Raw genomic sequence first — 20,923 nt, forward strand, 5'->3', positions numbered from 1 at the left:
CCTAGTAATCACACGGTATCAAATGTACTTGTGAATTCTATATAGTACTGGTTGTCATTTTAACCTCAGTTCTGATCCTTCACACAAACACATTTCTCAAATAGACAGTGATGAGGGCTGGAACAGTAGTCACATTTAAAATTCTTTTTAATTTGTAAAAAATTGATTTGTATACTAGCTTTTCTATCTCATCCATACATTTTAATGCATGACTCAAGCCAGTGTTTCATTCTATTATATGTATCTACAGATGGTTGAGGGGAGAAAATCTAGTTAATTGGTGACACTTGGAGAACTAACTACCGGTTGATTTTTTGAGTAACTCTAAAATTAACATATTTGTTTCCCAAACATTTGGGATAATTTTGTAGAAGCACACCAATGATCAAAAAGTGGCTGCTGTTTCTCAAGCTATCAGGTTAGTTTTTAAATACACAGAAGGGATTATGCATTCTTTCTGTGAAGGCATTTTAAAGATTCTTTTCCTGTTTTAGACTTATAAAAACAAGCTGAAAAGAGGCTATTGCCTTTCTGTAAAGAAACAGGTGACTCACAAGTGGAATTTTTAGAGTAAGGTTGACTGAAATAGGAAAGAAGTAAAAGTTAGGAAAAGAGGAGATGTTATAGTTCGATCTTGTGAAAAAGCTTTAAAAATCAAAGTCTGAGAAACACTGCTTTCATCTTTAGGTGCAAAACTCCAAGCTTTTTCTCTTTATTATTTTTTAAAGAAGAGAAAACCAAAAACCCTGCAAGGTAGAAATATAATTTACTCTCTTTAAAACTAAACTGGTAATTTTGCAATCACACAATGGGAAATTTTTATAACACAAAATAATAAATTCCCCAATGCTACAGCAAACTTCATATGGATGCATACTAAATCACTCAAAAAGCTTTAATATGCATATGAAAAATTAGAGAATGTAGTTTGCCTTTTTATTTGAATTTACTGAGGGCTTTTTTAAACAGTTCCCAACAGGTGATCTGTCAGGGGGGATTAGCAGGACAAGAAGGGAGAGCCCCAAGTTGCATGAATTCAGATCCGACGGACAGCCAGAGCTCAGGTAACTCCTCAGTTTTGTGCAGGAGGCAGAAACCACAATTTTGGAGAAACGTGATTATTCCTTAAATGTCTCTGGATAATTTAAAAATGTAACAGATAAAAGTATTCTGATTATACACCCCTAGATTTGAGATCTCATTCCCTGCCGCCTGCCCAGCTGCCACGGAGGCAGGCGGTGGGACCGCTGGGGTGGAAGGCAATGTCTAACACTGCTTAAACAGTCAGTCCCCATCTTCTTGGAGAAACAGCTATTAAACTACACAGAAGCATCCACTTGCTGGACGAGCTTGTGACTGCCTCCTGGACCGTACTGACGCTGATTACCAAGGTTAGGTTTTCAAAAACACAAGTGAATTGTCTAACTCTTTCTATCATTTGGGAGATGTTCGAATGACCTCAGTGGAAAAAGAATTATGTCTCTGCCTGCTTTTGAAAATCTCACCTTAAATGTCTAAGCTGGCAAGTCCTTCACTGTGAAACTGGTGAAAAACACTCATTGATTTCAGTAAGCATTAAAACAAGCTCTTAAGACTTACAGCTCTGAGCAGTCTAATTGAAGTTAATGTTAGTAGGAGCGCAGAGTTTGGAAAGATGACAGTCTTTATACTCATGTTGACTTTTGAAGGTGATCCAAGTAATCAAAACTACTAGAGACTTTTTCCTTTTAGAAGACGTTTTAAATTAAGTGTCAAACTTAGATCAAGGGTCAGACTTAATAACGCTTTCAAGTTCTCCCATAAACTATCTCAATACAGATAATTTTAAACAGTACTACTTAGTAAAAGCAGTTCTACTTGTCAAATAAAAATTTATATATAAAGTCTTACAGTATGATGTAATTTTACAGCATCTGCAAATACTGTTATGCATATGATATTGCAGTATTATATAATTTTCAGTTGTAAGAAGGCACAAACAGCAGTAACACCTCCTTGCCTGTTATTTAAATCTCTTACTCTGCAATGATTTGAAGAGTAATCCAAAATCCCTCTCCTGGGTGTGAGCACCTGCAAGCAGCCTGGAGGGCTTGCTCCCCCCTGTGTCCCTTCCCTGCCCTCTGTGTATTTTAAGAAAACAATTAGGACTTCTTTGTTTTGTCCTGTAGTTGTGAGCTTCACTCTTAAACTGTTATCAGTGGAGCAGGATAGCTCTTTAAAGAGTTTGGACATAGTCAAAGGACTGATCAGCTGTCCTTCAGCTCCTGAGATAATGAATCAGCCCCTGTGTGAGCTCCAGAGAGTGTGGACGGTCCTTGGGAGAGGTTCATGGTCGGGAAAAGGACCTCAGTGTGGTTTTGAATGAGAAGCTGCTTGAAGCCTCTTTGCCATACGACGACACATCAACAGTGATGAAGTGTTCTTAGGAATCAGAGGGGAAAAGTGCTGTTCAGTGTTGAACTTCGAATTTTATTTTCAAAATTTTTTAAATTAAAATTTTATTTTTTTTTAGAAAATAAACTTTTCATGCTAAAATACAAACACCAGTTGTCAGACAGCTCTTGATGAAACTGGCCTCTGTCCTCCATGCGAGTAGTTCAGCCAAAGAAACAAAGCAATCCACTAAAAGCCAAGCTTATGGGAGCATGTGGAAGCTGGGACAGAAACAAATTCATCCATGCAGCGACTAGGCTGCAGTAAGAAGCAATCAGCTGAAGAAGATAAAAGCCCAACAGAAGAGACTGAAAAAAAGACAGCCATGAAGCCAAGCTTAGACAGAGGGAGAAGCAAAGAGCATCTATTCCCCAATGAGACTAACAGGGATTCTCAAAGCACAGGGTAAACCAGAAGATGGGTAGCCTAAAGGCTGAAGAAAAAGGCAGTGACAACCACCATCAGTGACCGTGAACTCTGGACACAGCCATCAGACTGTGTTGCTAAAGCACTCCTGTGGGGAATTTGCCATATAGGGTTGTCCATGGTTACAATAATTTTTCTGTTGCAGGACAATTTTCTCCGATACATTCAAACAAGGAGACATGTGGGTAGCACAATTAAACTGTATCACAAACACAGTAGGAATTTCATCCACTTCAATAAAAAGACATTTATTATTACCTGAAAATTTTATTCAAACACGATATGTCACACTATACCAACTATATCATAGTATATCAATTATCAAGGATGTTGAGTACCTGAATGAAAGGGAAGAGCAGTCCGACTGCAAAGTTGGAGAGCCAGTTGACTGTCCCAGCTATCATGAACGCGGCTGGCCTCTGCGACTGCTGGAAAAACTCTCCAGTGAGGACAAACGGAATCCCACCTGAAACGGGGTCCAACAAGTCAGTAATTTTAGTAAACTTCCTCTGCTGACAGCTGTTTCACTTACAGAGATGAACATGCTCTGTGTTGCACACCTCAGTGACTAGCACTGCTCTACAGCTCTCTGCTCAGGTGTACGCAGGGGCTTCTGAGCCAGTAAAATGTGATTTGTCAAAATCATACTTTAGAGAAGTGACACTTGTCTCTTTCACACCATCGCATCTCCTGTTTACATCCTTTCAGTGAGGATGCAGGAGCAGGTAACAGAGCAGTGAATCCATACAACAGCTTCCAGAGTACTATGTGACGAGCCATTGATTAAAAATAAGGATGATTGTTTCTACTAAAATGCTTGAAATTCTGAAAACTCAGAAATACTCCAAAATACTTTCAGACCTTAACAGTTGGACAGACAGCTCCAAAGAGATTAAACAGTATTTTTTTTGTAATTATTACCCACTTTATTTCAGCAATAAAAAAGGCAAAACATTTGCTTCTTTATGAGCATACTTTTCATTGATGCTTATTTAATACGTTCCCTTACTAGATATACTGCTGGCACTTCTGGCAAGGTCTGTTTCTCCCATCAGCCAAGGACTCTGACCTCCGTAATAACAAGCTCAGTTTAATACCACATTTGTCACTCGTGTTTCCTTCCACTTAGGCAGCGGACTATTTTGTACAGCACTGGCATAGTGCTGGCCTGACAATAACCCCTGGGGAATAGCTGTCTAGTAGCTGAAAGTCTCCATTTATGATCTTTGGCTTCCTTCATTCCAACAGGATGTTTCAATAGAAATATTTCTATTTTTATAGACTAAAACATGGATTGCATTTGCTGATTGGCTACATACTTCAGTTAACGTTGCACATTCGACATGCATCTACTTGCAGAAAAATTTCACCACAGTTTGGAGAACTGTAAACCTAGTAACATCAGTCAGGTCTTCAGTATTCTAGTGCTACCAATTTCTACCTCTAAGTCTTCATGTGTGCCAGTATTACCTGCCTCATCACTTAGCTTTGTAGGCAAGATCCATGCACACACATACTATGAAAGTCCCTTCTCTGTTTTAAGCATTTTAACAAGTTAGTGTGAACAATCAAAACCGTATTAATAGACACACTTCCTTTCAAAAACCTCTATAACAATCCTGGCTTCCAAAATGTATGTAAATTAAGACAAAAACACCACCAAAGACTTATCCATCTACTGGATCCTCTCCTTGTATGTCTTTGCTTGATCTATGTGCTTATCTTTTGCACTACCCTTACTCTTAGACAGTTGTGAATACATCTCTAAGTGCTTTATAGTGATGCATTGTCATGTAGCCCCTTGTGCTCAAGGGCACTACACTTAGAACACACGCACCAGAAGCTGTCCTATGAGCAGTACAAGATAGGAACTTGTAAACACGTTAACAGGACATGCAGATGACACACAGTATCAGATATTCCTCCATTCCAGGTCTTTCGGATGCAGAGACCATGAATATGTGCATAAAAGAAAGGCAATGTGGTGCAGCAAATGACTCTATATGTTAGTAGACATCACTCTCCATCATCAGCTAATGTAACTTTTTGTGAGAACAGATCTACAACGTGTCGTGGTTTAACCCCAGCCAGCAACTAAGCACCACGCAGCCACTCACTCACTTCCCCCCCACCCAGTGGGATGGGGGAGAGAATCGGGAAAAGTAGTAAAACTCGTGGGTTGAGATAAGAACGGTTTAACAGAACAGAAAAGAACCTAATAATGATAGTGATAACACTAATAAAATGACAACAGCAATAATAAAAGGATTGGAATATACAAATGATGCACAGTGCAATTGCTTACCATCCGCCGATCGACGCCCAGTTAGTCCCCAAGCGGCGATCCCCCCAGCCCCACTCCCCCCAGTTCCTATACTAGATGTGACGTCACATGGTATGGAATACCCCGTTGGCCACTTTGGGTCAGCTGTCCTGGCTCTGTCCCCTCCCAACTTCTTGTGCCCCTCCAGCCTTCTCACTGGCTGGGCATGAGAAGCTGAAAAATCCTTGACTTTAGACTAAACACTACTTAGCAACAACTGAAAACATCCGTGTGTTATCAACATTCTTCACATACCGAACTCAAAACCATCCATAGCACTGTACCAGCTACTAGGAAGACAATTAACTCTATCCCAGCTGAAACTAGGACACAACGGTAGCAAAGGCTTCAACTGAACTTTCTGTCTCAGAGACTGCCAGTATAAATTAAACCAAAAAAAGGCCAGAGCAAATCTATTTATTCACTCCTACTTTATACAAAGGAAACTGAGATGTATCTGAATTCTATGACTAAAAAAAGTGACCTCTCCCAATAGCACTTTGAATATGTAGAATAAGCAGCTGAACATGCATAACTTAACGAAATTCAAGCAACGTGGTCTATCAATCCTTGGTGGCTTCCAGTGCCTATTCTATCATACACTTGGGATTTGGGTTCAAATCCTAAGATATGGCAGGCAAAACAACAATCACGTCTGTTCTGTCAGCATCTGTTTTAGGTCTCAAATGCTATGCGAGGAAGTGGTTTGCCAGGGCACTTGCCCCTTGCAGAGGAACTGAAGGACTGGAAACACAGAAATCATGTAAGATGATTTATTTATGATCATTTATTCTGTCATGCCTTTGCTGTAGGACAATCTACAGAGGTGTTGCTGTTCTTGTCAGTATAATAAAAATGGTGTTTGAGACCCATTTGGGAAAATACACATTGTACAAGAGAGGAAAAAAGCCAGAGGCAAAAAAAAAAAAAAAAAAAAGACAAAAAAAGTACAAAAGGACAGAAACATATCAGAAAGCATAAATGTTATGGAAATAAAAATGCATGGGCACTATCTTGGAAAAAGGTTCCTTGAAATTCAAATGTAATTTCTAGATACATATTAATCATCACTAAAATTTATTATTAGTCACACTTGCCACAAAAGCTCTTCAGTCTAATTTGACAAATAATCAATCTAGTGATGGTAAAAATAGTATTTTGCAAAGTCTAAAAAAAAAAAAGAAAGAAATTAGCAGCTCCTCTGAGCTCTTTCAAATGTTCTGGAGAGGAATGGGAAAGGTGGCACAGACAGACCTCCAGACTTCCTCATGGCACAGACAAACATGTCCACAGCATTACAAAACAGAGAAATTCAGTTTCTGTAGAGGGATGACTTAAGAGAAATAATATGGAGGAACCAAGGAACCTGAAAAGCAATAGGTGAGTTACGTGAAAGACAGGCCAGGTCTAGAAACATGAGAAACCAAATGAAGCCAGGTCATTGCTGTATATTGCTATATGCCTGGAAGAGCAAAGACTTCACCTTACTAGGGTGCAGAGCAGGGAATGTGAATGCCTGCCAAGAGCCGTACCACTGTGAAGAACACACTCCACAAATGAATGAAGTAAAAAAGAAATTTGGGCAAGCTGCAGGAAAAATGTAAAGCCTGAACACACAAACAGCGAAGGCACCTGAGATCAGCTGAACCTATAGCCCCAGGAGTCCAGCCTCAGTCTTTTCAAGATATCAGAGGTGTGCTCAAGGACCCCTTTTCTCCTGGAACTTGGTTTCTCTGAGATAGAAATCTGGGTGCATGGGGCTGAAGGAAGCTGTTGTATGATTCCACTAGGTCAGTTCGATCCAGGCTGCAGAGATCACAATATTACAGCATCCCGCCAACCATTCCTTACAGAGTCAGTTTCCTTGCAAGGTCCCCTGTATAATCAGATGGGTCCATACTGGCCTGTGTTCAAACATGGATGCTTGGAAACCACAGCCAAAAGCAATCCAACCAAACCACTGTATTTTTTGAAAGAGTCTTTAAACATTTTGTCATGGGTTTTGCAACTTTATGTGTTTGAACATGGGTGAAATCATTTCACCAAGAAGCTAACTCACTCATGTAGGGGGTTGGACTAGATGATCTTTGAAGGTCCCTTCCAACTCAAACCATTCTATGATTCTATGTTCTTTCTCAAGGGGGATGAACCTGGCATTAGCATTTCCCCTGGAAGGCTTTCCACACAATTTTCAGTGAAACAGCTTTATTTTACCTCTGATCATAAAACCAAAAATGTATATTAGGATTTCCTGTAGGAGTTTTTCAGCAAGGTAGCTTCTGAACATGAATTTAAAGAGGTAATGCATTGACCACAATAATTATAGTGATTCATTTCTAATACTTCATTCTTTTCAGCATTGCAGTGAACATAATGGAAAAAGCTCTTAACATACTGCAGTGCCATTAAAGAAAGGCTGTTATACCTGTTAGCATGCTACATCTATTGGAAACTACGAATCTCTTACTGCAGGACTTGTATATCAATGGGGTGCTTCATGAAACTAGATTAAGCCCACATGATGCAATTAGACATGCAACAATACTTCTATATCTGTGTATTTTATTCATTTCCCTCCGTAATTAGTCCAGTTACACTTAGAATGAATGTCATGTGCTGGTAAACATCCAGAATCTCAATCCAGTAGTCTTTTATGCATGAAATTGAAATGCTATAACAGAAATAATATTCTTGGTATACATGCTACAGACTTTCAAATATACATTTAAATTTGCACAAGTATCAACGTTTTCTTATGAAAAATTAAGTACGCATATTTACTGTTTTGTTCAGTGAGCAGTTACAAATAAATACTGCTTCGCAGAAGTTACTCAATTTCATGCAAAAATCTGAATATAGAAAACAGGAAAAAGGAAGCAAAATACTGAGATCCTCATTCTGTTTTTATCCAGTACCTAACTGGGAGTTGAAGTCATGGCTATATATATGATTTATGAAATGAGACTGTCAAAAGAATAAATGCCTAATACACATCAGGGAGATTTATTACATTGGTAAATCGCCTCTAAAGGCTATGGAAGCTTTGTGCCCTAAGAACCAGTAAAGAGAAAGGAACTCACTCCCTGAGCCAGCAGCTCATCTTTCAATATACACTCAAGACAAAACTCTGTGTGTTCAGGCAGTGGGTTTCCAGCCCCACCAGGAGGAAATACTCATGGCCACACAGCCTAATAGTGGCCTCCTGCACGACTCAGCACTCCAAATTCTGCCCATACAAGAGGGATTCTGGAAATCCTGAGAGCCCTGATTAGGGCAAGAGCTCCCAGACTTTCCAACTCCATGATTTGGGAGAAGGAGTCTTCAAAGTGAGATGCTATGAGAAAACAGACAAGTACTTTTCAACAATATTCTCTTTTGGGGGGGGGGGGGGAAGTCTGTGCAGCTCTAGACAAAACCAAGCAAAACAGCTTTTGACTGCAAGGCAAGGCATGTAGAGAAGACTGACATATCCTAACAGGGTTGGGAGACAGAAGTACTGTCTCAATGAAAGGCTTCACTATTTGCAATTCAAGGGGCAAAAGACAACTCTAGAGGGCAGCTGTGGGAGAGAAGCAATGGAAGTGAGACAAAGTTCCTGGAAGAAAACTGCTAGAAAAACAGCCCAATATGCTCCAGTGAGAGAGCAAAAGGCTGTTAGTTTCTACAGAGACCTTAGCTATTAAAAAAAAAAAAAAAAAAAAAAATCAAAAAACCCTAACCAACCAAAACACCCCAAAATCCCCACCAAACCCCATGGGAAAATATACTGCAGGAGTACTGCCAGTGAGGGGTGCAATGCCAACTACCGAGTTTCTTCCATCTCTATTGGTCTACAGATAGAATAAGAATTTTGCAAAATACACATCTCAATCTTTAAAGAGGTGTTCTGTAACTTGTTAGATTATTTTCACTTGTACATCATTTTGATAGAATAACACCCCACCAAATAACAACTTTACATAGTCAGATACGATGGCCGTATTGCCCAGCTAATCCTGCGGAGAGAACTGGGAGCAGAACGTGGGATAGGGGTGTACTGAGCCACAGCTTCATGCTACTCTGCTATCTGCCTCCAGCTCTTCTCCATGGGAGAACTGTTGATCTCATCTACCACAGAATGAAGCAAAACAGGCACTTCGCTTGTATAAAACAGTATAGTTCCTTAACCACATTAATTTGTACCATTTGAAGAGCATGGTCTTTTCTGCCTTAGATTAAAGGCCACTTGAACAAAGAACATTTAAAGCTAAGTAAGTCTATGGCAAACCAACAGTGCAAACCGTAACACTAAATTCAAAAACATAAATACAAAACCTGGCAAAACCCAATAATATAGTAATTAGTACCTATAGTTATTAACAGTCTAATTTTTAATACAATATTGTGTGGAAAGGGTTTTTGCATTGATTAACTGGCCTTTGGTTTAGCATCCATAAAAGCTGTTACTCTAACAGCATATAGAAAGCCAGTTCTGGAGGTATTCTAAACTTTGTTGATGCAAGGTAACCCACCTCATTCAGGGTAAATAAATAACCTAAGCAATGGTGCAGAACAAAAATATTGATATACTCTGTTGTAACATCATTAGTTAAAATGTTAATTCTTGGTTCTCAGGTAATTTACACTAAAATGGTTGACACACAACAACAAGGCTATTAGCTAATGAGGAAACCACACAATATTCTTTCTATATCCATTTAGGTAACTATTTCTAAAGCAGATATTCCATGTAATTTTGTAAGGTGGAATACATAAGAATACCCTTCTCCGAACCATCTGATAATTTCTTCTTCAGTGAAATTCTCCCCCTCTTGAATAATAATTTGTGCATTTTCCTATAATTTTTAGTTTCATAAGGCAGTGCTCTCAAGCAGAATTTTATGAGCAGTCATTTACTGACTGAATCATTTTTCTCTGAAAATTTGTTTAATGAAGGCAAAATACTTACTACACAACTGATGAACCCCAATAATTTCTGTACTTTTAAGACATTGTTCTTTACACAAGTTATAATAATTCCTTTTAAATACAGCTGTTTCCTGGAAGCCTAAGTAATATCTTCAATTTTTAATAGCTCTTCCTTTTTTACTTTTTTAATTGTAACAGAAACCAGCAGTCTGGACACAGGCCGTTCTGCCAACTGCTGTAGAAATCAATACATCTGTTTTTGGTGTTTTGGTAACACTTTCAATCTGGTGGGGTATTTTGTGATTTTTTTTTAATTGTTATTGTTGTTTGATTTTTTGTGTGTGTTGGCCTTTTTTTTTTTTTTTTTGTAAAAACTGAGCATCAACATTAAATTTCTGCTGTGGTACTTAGCAATATTTCTTTTTGCTTCACCATTATAATTCTGCATAACTACTGAAGAATAAAATACAATTAAAAAATACACTCAACCTTAAACTACATGTAAATAGTCTTTTAAACATTTCTGCTATATTTTCAGACTCACTTTATCATATCAGAACCCTAATTATAGCCTGACTTTCTGTTCTTCTACTTGAACATGAAGAAAAAATTTCTTTACTGAGCTATGACTAAGAGTCTTTATGATATAATTAATTTTATAATTATTCTCAGTAACAATGATCAGACACTGATAAACATCACTTCTGTTAATATTACAGTATTAAAAACAATGATCTCAATGACAAGATCAACGATGAGAGAGTTTTTACTTTCATAAAAGCACAGAAGTGTCCCTTACATTTTCATCCACTATGCAGACGGCAGTATCATGGAAATACCTAATTAAAGACTCACAAGTGTGTTCAGTCCTAGGTAAGTGAAATATTCATAGAGTCACATCACTATAACAGGACTGAAAACAGAAAAAAGACCCAACCCCTATCTAGTCTACGCATATTACTCCTACAATAATCTACTGAAAGAAATATAAAGTCAGCAGACATTATTTCCCTGTCAGGAATTCAGGTTTACAGCCCATTAGCACAAAATGCTGCTGGTTGTGAACTTACGCAAGCTAAAACAGTCTTGAAAACTCAGTGTGGCATGTCAGGCTTTCCTCATGAAATATTTTAACAAACAAATTAATCATAGTAGCAGTGCACAATTATGGCATTGTATAGCTGCATTCATCCTGAAGGACTCCAAAAGTAAAAATAGCGGACCAAATTTTCAGAGAAGCTGGGACAGAATCGCCTCTCCCTGTCCTCCTCCTCCTGTTTAAGATGGGTAACAGACCACGTCTTCACTGTTTATGATTTCTGGAAACTGTTGAAGTCTTTAGGATGTGGGGCCTCACATGCCAGTAATTAAAGAATTTGGCTGCTGCTCCAGGATGGCAGACAGGGTATGGAGAGCAGTAGATGTAGAACTAATGAATGTAGGACAATAAAAATATTTTATTTTCCTTACTGCGGCAGATAACCAAAATAGATACAGCAAATAGCACTATCTGTTTGCTACCAAACAGAAAGGAAAATGAAGAGAGAGCCAGAAGGTGCCCTTTGACTAGAAGTACCAGCTTGAAGAAAGACAGTAACAGCCTTGCTGTGATGAAACATATAGACCTTCTTTCTGGTGAAATTCAGAAAGAAGTCACCAAAGCCATAACTGAGTGTTCCCCAAAAAGTGAAGTTTCCAGAGCAGGACGCATAACATCTGGAGATTCAAAGGATACAACTTCTTACTCGGTCAAACTGACACCATCAGACTACCCTTGTTTGTGCGATTGTCCCTCTGGCCTATTTTTTCCCCTGAAAGTCTCTTACTGCTGTTTATTTAGCTTTCTACATAGTAGGCTGGCTATCAAGAAACACTGTCTAGACCCTAGAGGAACTTTCATTGCAACATAAAACTAGTAAACATTTGCATTTAAATGCTAGCCTTGGAGCTTAGCCAAAAATAGATGAGATGAACTTAGAACTTTTCTTTGCTGTGCCATGTGCCTGGGCACAAGGAAAATAAAGTATTTTTATTGTCTTACATTCATCTACTGTTCTATATATTTATTAGTTTGCACTTTTGTAAGTATAAATATTTTATACTAATTCACAGAAGAAACAGTGTATTTTTTTTACTAGGTTTTCTATATCCAGTCCCCATTAATCTGAATAACGTACCTAAGTCACTCACACAGCTTTTGTAAAAATCAATTTTTCACAGTTACATGAAGCTCTAAAACACATGGGTGCATTTTTCCAGTAGTAAATTTCTTAAGTGTTGGAGTTGTGAGCCACCAGCAAGTAATTAATGATCACTCAGGAAAACATGCTAGTTCAGGCAGGAGGAGTGCTCTCAAGTGTCAAAGCATTCACATTTTGAAAGCTTCAATTAAGATAATTTATAAAATCTATTGTTAAAGGGATAAAGCTCATAAGTTTTCCTGCTGCTAAGAACTCCATATGTCATCTCCAGCAATTCCTTTATCCAACAGATATGGTTACCTTTCAAATACTATGGGTTCATTTTACGTTAGAAGTTCCACTAATTATAAAGAATTGAAGTCACTTCTGTAACAGAACTGTTAAAAGCTACACATTTACTCTATGCTGCTCTTTCTTTAAAGAGAGAGAAGTATTAAAACAAAACATACACCAGGTATTAACCCCAAAATATATGTTGGATGGCACTGTATTTAATATATTCAAGGGGCATGTTTTCTTCCCCCCAAAATAATTCAATGAAGATGTGGCCAGATTGAAAGCAATTCTAGTTTTATTTCTTAAGAGTTCAAAAACTCAGTTTGTTCACTGAAAGGCAACCAAAAGATAAATTCACATGTGAAGCCCTTAAACTTCCCATCCTTTCATCTCCTTGACTTAGCAGAAGTAGTTGAAAATCCTCCTGCCCCCAAGTGTAGGCAGGAACTTTCTCCACTGCTAGAGAAAACCAGAAAAGGAAAGGTAAAGCCGATCTCCTGCTGGTGTGCTTCACAGCCCACATAAATTAAAGCAACGGCATGACTAATGCAGGCTGTGACGGGAGGCTAAAATGCCAACCCTAAGACTACTTGTGTTGGACGGATGGCAGTCTACAGCAATAGAGTGGCACAACGGGGCAGGGGATGGGGCCTGAGATCCCCCAGCAAATCTTCAGCTGAGACTGGTACGTATTGCATAATAATTACGTATCTCCAGGTTGTTATGAATTCCTGAACTGAACTGTAACTCACATTTGGAATATTTAACTGCTTTTAGTGCAGCATGTTTTAATCTACTGTTATGCCCACAAAAGCCTTAAAACTATCAACAAACCAAACCTTTTCTTAAATACCTGGCAAAACTAAAGGTTATTTCTGCACAAATACTCTCTGTATCTGATGCAGGAACTATTGGACATTATCAAAGGATGCTTACCTGCTGGAAAGACTGTAAAGGCTTCTAGTTCACAGAATAAAAGACATTGTTAAAATTAACTTAAACTTTCAAATCTACCACTTTTTAATTAAATATTCAGCAACATGGGTTTGTTTGTTTCTTTTTAACATCATACACTTTTCTAGTACAAAGAGAACTTTTTTTCCACTCAAGCAAGCTCCGAACTCTTTCTCAAAGTGGACTAAAAGAAAGTGGACTAAAAGAATGCCTCTGTGGGAGGCCATGAGCATTAGCAATTCTTACATCCCACTCTAAGTGGAGAAGCTAAAACAACATCACACAAAGCTTCTCTAAATGCCTATTTCAGGCAGTAATACTGATGCTGCCTTTCATTTCAGTACTTTTATGTCTATATGTGTGCTATCGCACCTTTGTTTGTGTTTCACATCCGAGAGGAGATTTTTTTTTCTTCCCTGATGGCATTTCAGACTGAACAAACCTCGTGACTTTCAAAGTGACCCTTTTATCACAACCACTCTGCTGTCAATACAGCCGCACGTTGGCATTCACAGTAAGAGCACAGGCTGATTTAAACTTTAAATACCAAAATATCTTTGATACACCTCAGGGCACAGCAATGATTTCCTCTGAGTTTTCTTTTGTTTACTTCATAATAATGTCAATTTAACACATGCTGAATATACCATTATCGTGTTTCTATTGTATCTGTATTCAGCATATAAATGCAATAAAGCATTAATTTGAGTATTGTAAAACTCAAATTATAAGACAAAACTCAAAAAAGAGACAAAAAGTGAAACATTTTTCTGAAATGGTCTGGTTTGTTGATGTTTCTTAGCTGTGTCTGAAAATGCAATCACTATAAAAAGCAACAGTCGAAGAATGAAGATCTTACTACCATAAAATTACTATTTTTTCAATTTCCATCAGAGTGTAAGTTTTATTGATTTCCCTTTTATGCAATGAGAGTGTGACTGAAAACATAACACTGGTCTAATTTTGTCATCCTTATGCATACTGAATAGGAACTTATTTTAAAAGTAGGAATTGAAGCAAAATCACACAAATTCATGTTTGATCCTATTCACACTAAATTCAGCCTTACACAAACTCCACTGAAGTCAGCAGGACTTCTTCTGAAGGGATATGTTACTCATCCACAGAAATACCTACGGGGTTTAGGACCAGGGTAACTACTTCTAACATGTTACACAGCGTAAGACAGTAAAGTCAGATGCCCTGGAGCCACTGTGTAAGGATCAGCCAGAGACTCCTGCTTTCTTCTCACTGTAGCACCCCTGATTTAAAATAGCAGCTATGATGTAAATTAAATCAGGGGCTGCATGCTCTATGTAATGACCAGCTGGAAAATCCTCTCTGAGAACATGCTCATCTTCGTAGACAGGTGGGCTTTTTGACAAATGGAAACAAGAAAGACTTTATACAGAGGATCAAGCATCTCACTTAGAGATAAAGGAAGAACACAGGACTTGGAGATAAAGGAACCCAGGATCGGATTGGATCATCTGGTTCAAATCCAATTCTCAGCTGTTTCAGGCAGTATTTAATTTATAAAACTAATTTGTTTAGTTTCTCCTTTTGCTGTTTCCATTGAGAAGCTGATATAGAACTTAGCTCTGCTAGTGGTTAGGAGTTCTCTTCCAGTTTCGATTCTAAATTTATTCATGGCTAGCTAGCACCTAAGTTTGGGTCTTTGTTGTTATTTTCTGCAGCAACATTTGCCTTCAGCTTATTCTCCCTTCTCAGTGTTATTTTCCCTTTTGCCTGTGTATTTAGAAACAGAAATCATATTCTCAGTATTTTTTGTTAGACACTATAAAGTTATTCTGTATCTTTTCATACAAAAATCTATTTTCTTCACCTTCACAGTAGCCCTTCTTTGCAGCCTTCCTGTGCTAACTGCTGCACGAGCAGTTTTGTGCTCCAACATTCAGCTATAAGTCATCATCTCAAAAATGATGACATGACACATGACAACACAATGAGCATTTTTCACATTACAAACGACAGACAATGCATGACAATATGATTCATTAGAAAAAGAAAAAAATATGTAAAAGAATGTGCATATAGAGTGTTAATATAAATCAAGTCTTTCAAATGACTTAGATAAAACATGAACAGCTATGGAGAAGTTTTCCATGTGATATGTACAGATATCATTCTTATATTCTCCCTTAGCTAACCGGCATTTTCAGACATCCTTAAATCTTCACCTTGTTCCTGAGTTTCTAAGCCTCTTTTTCTCTCCAACTGCATGCAGTTATACACATCCTAGCACTAGAAATGGGTAAAATGTGAAAGATGAAGCGACTTTTGAATGAAATCACTAATCTCAAACTTGAAGTGCCACCAAAATAACACAAATTTCCAGCACAAAGATGGCTTGAGTAATCATAATCAGGCAATGGATATAAAAGCAACTCCTCAGATTTCTGGAACTTCCCCTAGTGTTACTGCTTTTTGTAATAAAAGCTGATTTTCTTCCTTCCGGAGGACTCCAAGGAACTCCTGGGGAACGTTCGATGGAAGAAGGAACGCTGCCGCATGCCTGCCTGTGCACATGTGTGGCTGACCTCCCTCCCAGCTACAGTGGTGGAAGGAAGGGCAACACACTTGGGCTACACACCTTTTACAGATCTTACTGCAACAATAGGTTCTTGGGTTATTTCTATTTATTCCCAATGGTAAAATAAGTCCAGTGTTCCAGTTCACTGTGTTTCCAGAGACACCAAATTTGCACAGATTTGATTTGAAAGAGACAATACTTTTTCAATTTCTGAAAGAATGTGATAAAGGAAGGATTACTTCAAAGCCAGGTATATTATTAAAACAGTCCACCTCCTTCCACCATTTGATTTAGTTGAAGACAGGGATCTTACCTAACCTCCTCCACTATGGTTTCCTTTCACTTCTCTGCAGCATTGCCTTCTCCATTTATCAAAACTGGATAGAAAGGTGTTACACTTAAACAGAATATTCTTCTAAGGAAGAAATATCCATAAATCTCTTCATGCAAAGATAACGCATGGAAATGCTTTACGCCATGTTTCCAAAGTTCTCAAGGTTTGACTGTATTTTTGTCATGCTTATTTCCATTGGGAAGGTTATCTGGAAGTCCATGCCAGCATTGCTGTAATCCCCAATTAATCAGTTGATTGTTTTTTCCCCCACATGTTCCACCATCTGGGGTGAATCTCTTGACACATGGCAGAAAAGCCGTTCTCTGGTTCAGAGAATGAATATTTAATTGTTTTATACAAACTGGAAAAGCATCAAAACCAAAGACTGCAAGCCTCTCATCCCAAAATACATGACAGACTCCCTGGCAAGTGGGGTCACATCCCTGCAGGCAAATAAGGAAACTGGATTGCACGTATTCTGGGTCAGTTGTTTTTGTTGGTTTTCTTGTGTTTTTTTTTTTTTTTTTTTTAAACTATTTGGCTGGTAAATAAAAGGGGCCAAGCTCCAGCAGCTTTATAAAACTATCTCCAATGACTCAATGCACACACATACATATAGATATTTTTCAATTCACCTAGCACTTGTTTGCACAGCAACTGTTGCAAAGGCACAATGGGTGAACTGGGAATTCAAGTAAACAGATAAAAATAAGCAGAACCTACACTTTTTCTCTTTAAGTCAGATTTTAGTGTGGTCTTCCAGAACGAGACATCGATTCTGCAAGCACAGTTCAACATGCCTGTGTTCAGTGTCCACGAAGAGGCAGCCACACAGGTTTAACTGAGAAAGTAGGGATAACTGCTTTTAGTTTTTCCTTTTTCCTTAAATAATATCTAAGACAAAATTAAAGAAGGAAGGCATTTCGCATGTACCTAAGCCCATCTATCACCACCCAAATTTCCAAGGAGCTGCACATTATTTACCTGCTCAGTAAAGGCATTCCAAATCAATGCATTTGCTCATGACGGCTAACCTGAACAGCACAAATGCTTCGTGGAGGTACTGAAAATGTTCTCTTACTATTTTTCCTTGATTTGTTTTCTCTATCGATTTTTGGTTTTTTGCTTGTTGTCTCCTTAGGAGCCAGAACCAATCCCCTCAGTCCTTTCTAGTTACTCTTTCCTGGATGACAATTCTTCAGTTGAAATGTATCCTATGTTTATTTCAGATAAAACATGTGACCAAGAAAAAAATTTCTATGAAGCTTCTGCCTTTTTCTTGAAGTGAAAACTCTAACATTATTTACTAATATGTTCCCATGATCAAAAATAATATTGGAAAGCAGTATGTTCCTCTGCAACCAAATACCTTCACTCATGTACAATTAACCAAATAAGCACAATGAAGCTACTGTCTGGAACACCATGGCTCCCTACTCTATAAAACAGTAAGCGATTTTTGAAGGGTATTTTTCTTTCAGATCATAGATTGACTATCTTGAACATATGGGTCCCTTTAATTTTTAGTAAGTGCATGAAAGCTTTCTGCTCTTTGTGTTTTGATAAACATGATGAAGTACCAAATCACACATGCCTGAACGTACCTGTTGTTAGCATTACTGTTTCAGTCCCTAGCAATATGCCTAAAAAACATCTGCAAGCTGAAAAGCCGAGTTCAGAAAAATGAAACAAATAAAAAAACCCTACAGTTTATAGTAACAGCTGATCCTAGCTGTAAAGGAGCAGATGGGACTCATCCATATGCTATCGGAAAGTGGGAGACCACACATCATCTAAGCTATCAAGAAAGTATCAGATGTTCTAACAAGAGAGAAAATACTGTATTTTTAAAGGCAATTTTATGCTCTAGAAAGTTATAGCAGTATTTTTATAAGCTCAATTCCTCATGTTATTTACTATTTTCAGATGGGATAATTCTTCTAAGTACCAATAGCTTAATGAATGTAAACTGAATTCATCCTAGATTAACATCTGTATCTATAGAATCATGACAAACCACGTGGGATTTACTCAGAAAAATGCTGAAATGCTCTAAGTAACTACAGGAGGAATTAATTTAATAAGATACTGAGTGTTAGTAATACCATGACAATAGTACCTGTTTAAGCAATACAAACAAATGACACTCACAACTTCTACAAAAGGCTAAAAACATTAAAAATTTTAAAGAATATGCATTAATTTTCTTGGGGAAAAAACCTTTTACTGACCAGAAAGGTGGGAAAGTAATTTCTAAACTTCAGTCTTGTCTCATTAAACTACCAGAGTGCTACAAAAGAATACTAGATATTGAAGTGTTAAATTTGCCTGCTAAAGGGGTGTCATAAAATATCAGAGAAGGTGGGAATAAGAAATAGCCATTCAGTCCAGAAAAATCTGGGGTGATATGGTAAAAGTCTACAAGATCACAAGAAACTTGAAGAGGGACTAAGGGGATCAGTTGTTCCATTTCTTCCAACGTTAAGACCTAAAGGGCATCACACAAAGCACAACAAAGGATGTGTTTATGAGAGATAGTAGACGTGAGTTTTCGTCACCAAGAATGGTAAAATTCTGCACGGTTTCACACTGAGAATGAACAAATCCATGAAAGACTATGAAAATCTTAGATACTATGCCTCAGGAGGACCCTAAGCCGAAAAAAATGTGTACTCGTTCTGGGGAAGTCTCACCTGCTTGCCTTGTTTGTACTTCTCTCTAGACACTCTCTTACAGCCATTGCACTGGAGATGTGTTAAAAAATATGTTCTTTCCTAATTACCTCCTCTTGCTAAAGCTCTAACATTAGTAGGGAATGAAATATAAGGTTAATTTTCAGCAGTGCCTTTCCCATTAAAAGAAATTATGGTTTTGTATATCGTGATACTCCACTGGCGTTGCACACTTCCCTGAGAAAAAACTTAGTTCCTAAGTATATGTATGAGAGAGATAGATATATATATGTATATGCCATATCTGTCACATATAAGGTACTAGTATAACTGTCACAGTAGATTTCTGAACACAACAAAGCCGATTTGAAATCAATTGACAATTGTTCATGAATAGTACTTGCCCTATCTAGGAAGATCCAAAAATACACATTACTCACTAGACTACAGAGTTCCGAAATAAAAGAGCAGAAGTACAAGCTACTCAATTTTGATCTCGGTGTAGTAATCAAGGACTCAAAATCCTTGGCAGCCTGCTCGACTGTCTGTAAGCAAAAAGCTTTTCCTTGTAGTCACTCTGCATCTTTCTTGTTTCAACATATGCTTTTTGTCTCAAGCATTCCACCATGAAGCACCAACAGAAGCCTGGCTCTGTCATTGCAACACACTCCTCATAGGTACTGGGGTGGCTCTTAGGTACCCCAAAGTTGTCTCTTCTCCAGGCTGAACAAGTCCTTCTCAGAGAGCTCCTGTCACTAACTCGGTGACTCTCCAATGGACTTGCCCCAGTTTACTGATGTCATTCCTGTACTGGGGGGGGAGCACGCAAAACTTGACACAGTAACTGCACCCAAATATTGAAGTTGTGCCTTGTGATACAAAAAGCAGTGGATGCAAAGTGGATGTCTCACTTTTTGGTAATATTTTCTTTGTTCAGAAAAAAAATATATATGCCCTCTTCTCATTCATCCATCTTAAAACATGACTAATAATGGGAGTTGCTTTCATATTCTGAAAAAGAACTGCTCCCAGCTAAGAGGAAGCAAAGTAGTTCAGATCTCCTAAGCCCGACTAAACAGAACAGAGAAGTTTCACTGAAGATAAGTCTGGCCCCATTAAAGTCAGCTAAAATATTGCTATTGATATACACAGGAATCGGAGTATGATTCTTCGCAACTTCTCAACAGCTGAAGTGTCAATTACCAAAATTTTCATAAAAAGCAAATCAACGTTCAATGCTACTGAGATAGTCCCACTGTTGTCAGGCATTGCAAATGTTTGAACATACACAGGAAAGGTGGGGAGGCCAACTAGGTAGCTACTGGTACAGCATTAATGTTATTTGGCTTTAAAAACAATGAGCACAGTGAAAAACACAGAAGAAGATCTAATTTTAAAGAATTTCTGTAGAAAGCGAGTAAGTAATATCAAACAAAAGCTGTTTGTCTTGCATGTATCTGCGGACACTTTGCTCCAAAGAGAGTGCAAAGCACAATACAAAATCCTGAATAGGATCGGTAAAGGGAAAGAAGCTAAATGAAGAAAACCAGAATCCATTCTGAAGAATGGTGAGGTGAAGTGAGAAATGAAGAGGGTTAATCTTAATATGCTGAAAATATAAGATGTAAGAACATATTGATCTGCAAGTTCTAAAAATTGGTGGAACATGTCTGTAATATGGAAAAAATTATGATTTGTTTTCAACAGAGTTTTTTAGAAAAAACAAAGGTAGATGTTGCAAGTAGCTGCACTTAAATTGTTTGCACTACTTAAAACACTGGAAGGGAAGTTTTCAAGAAGTTTCAAGTCAACATTTGGCTCTCCTTAGGTATCCAAAATGCA

At 38.0% G+C, this 20,923-nt stretch overlaps 1 protein-coding gene across 1 annotated transcript in view; it reads right to left on the minus strand.

Annotated features, from left to right (window-relative positions):
* Positions 1 to 20,923, minus strand: part of SLC2A9 (solute carrier family 2 member 9) — a 138,759-nt gene that overhangs the window by 19,925 nt on the left and 97,911 nt on the right. Inside the window, exon 13 of the mRNA XM_030023672.2 lies at positions 3,198 to 3,325. Coding sequence (XP_029879532.1) covers positions 3,198 to 3,325 — 128 coding nt within the window. The remainder of the gene's footprint in view (positions 1 to 3,197; positions 3,326 to 20,923) is intronic.

The sequence above is a fragment of the Aquila chrysaetos genome, chromosome 1 (genome assembly GCF_900496995.4).
Source record: "Aquila chrysaetos chrysaetos chromosome 1, bAquChr1.4, whole genome shotgun sequence".
Taxonomy (NCBI): domain Eukaryota; kingdom Metazoa; phylum Chordata; class Aves; order Accipitriformes; family Accipitridae; genus Aquila; species Aquila chrysaetos.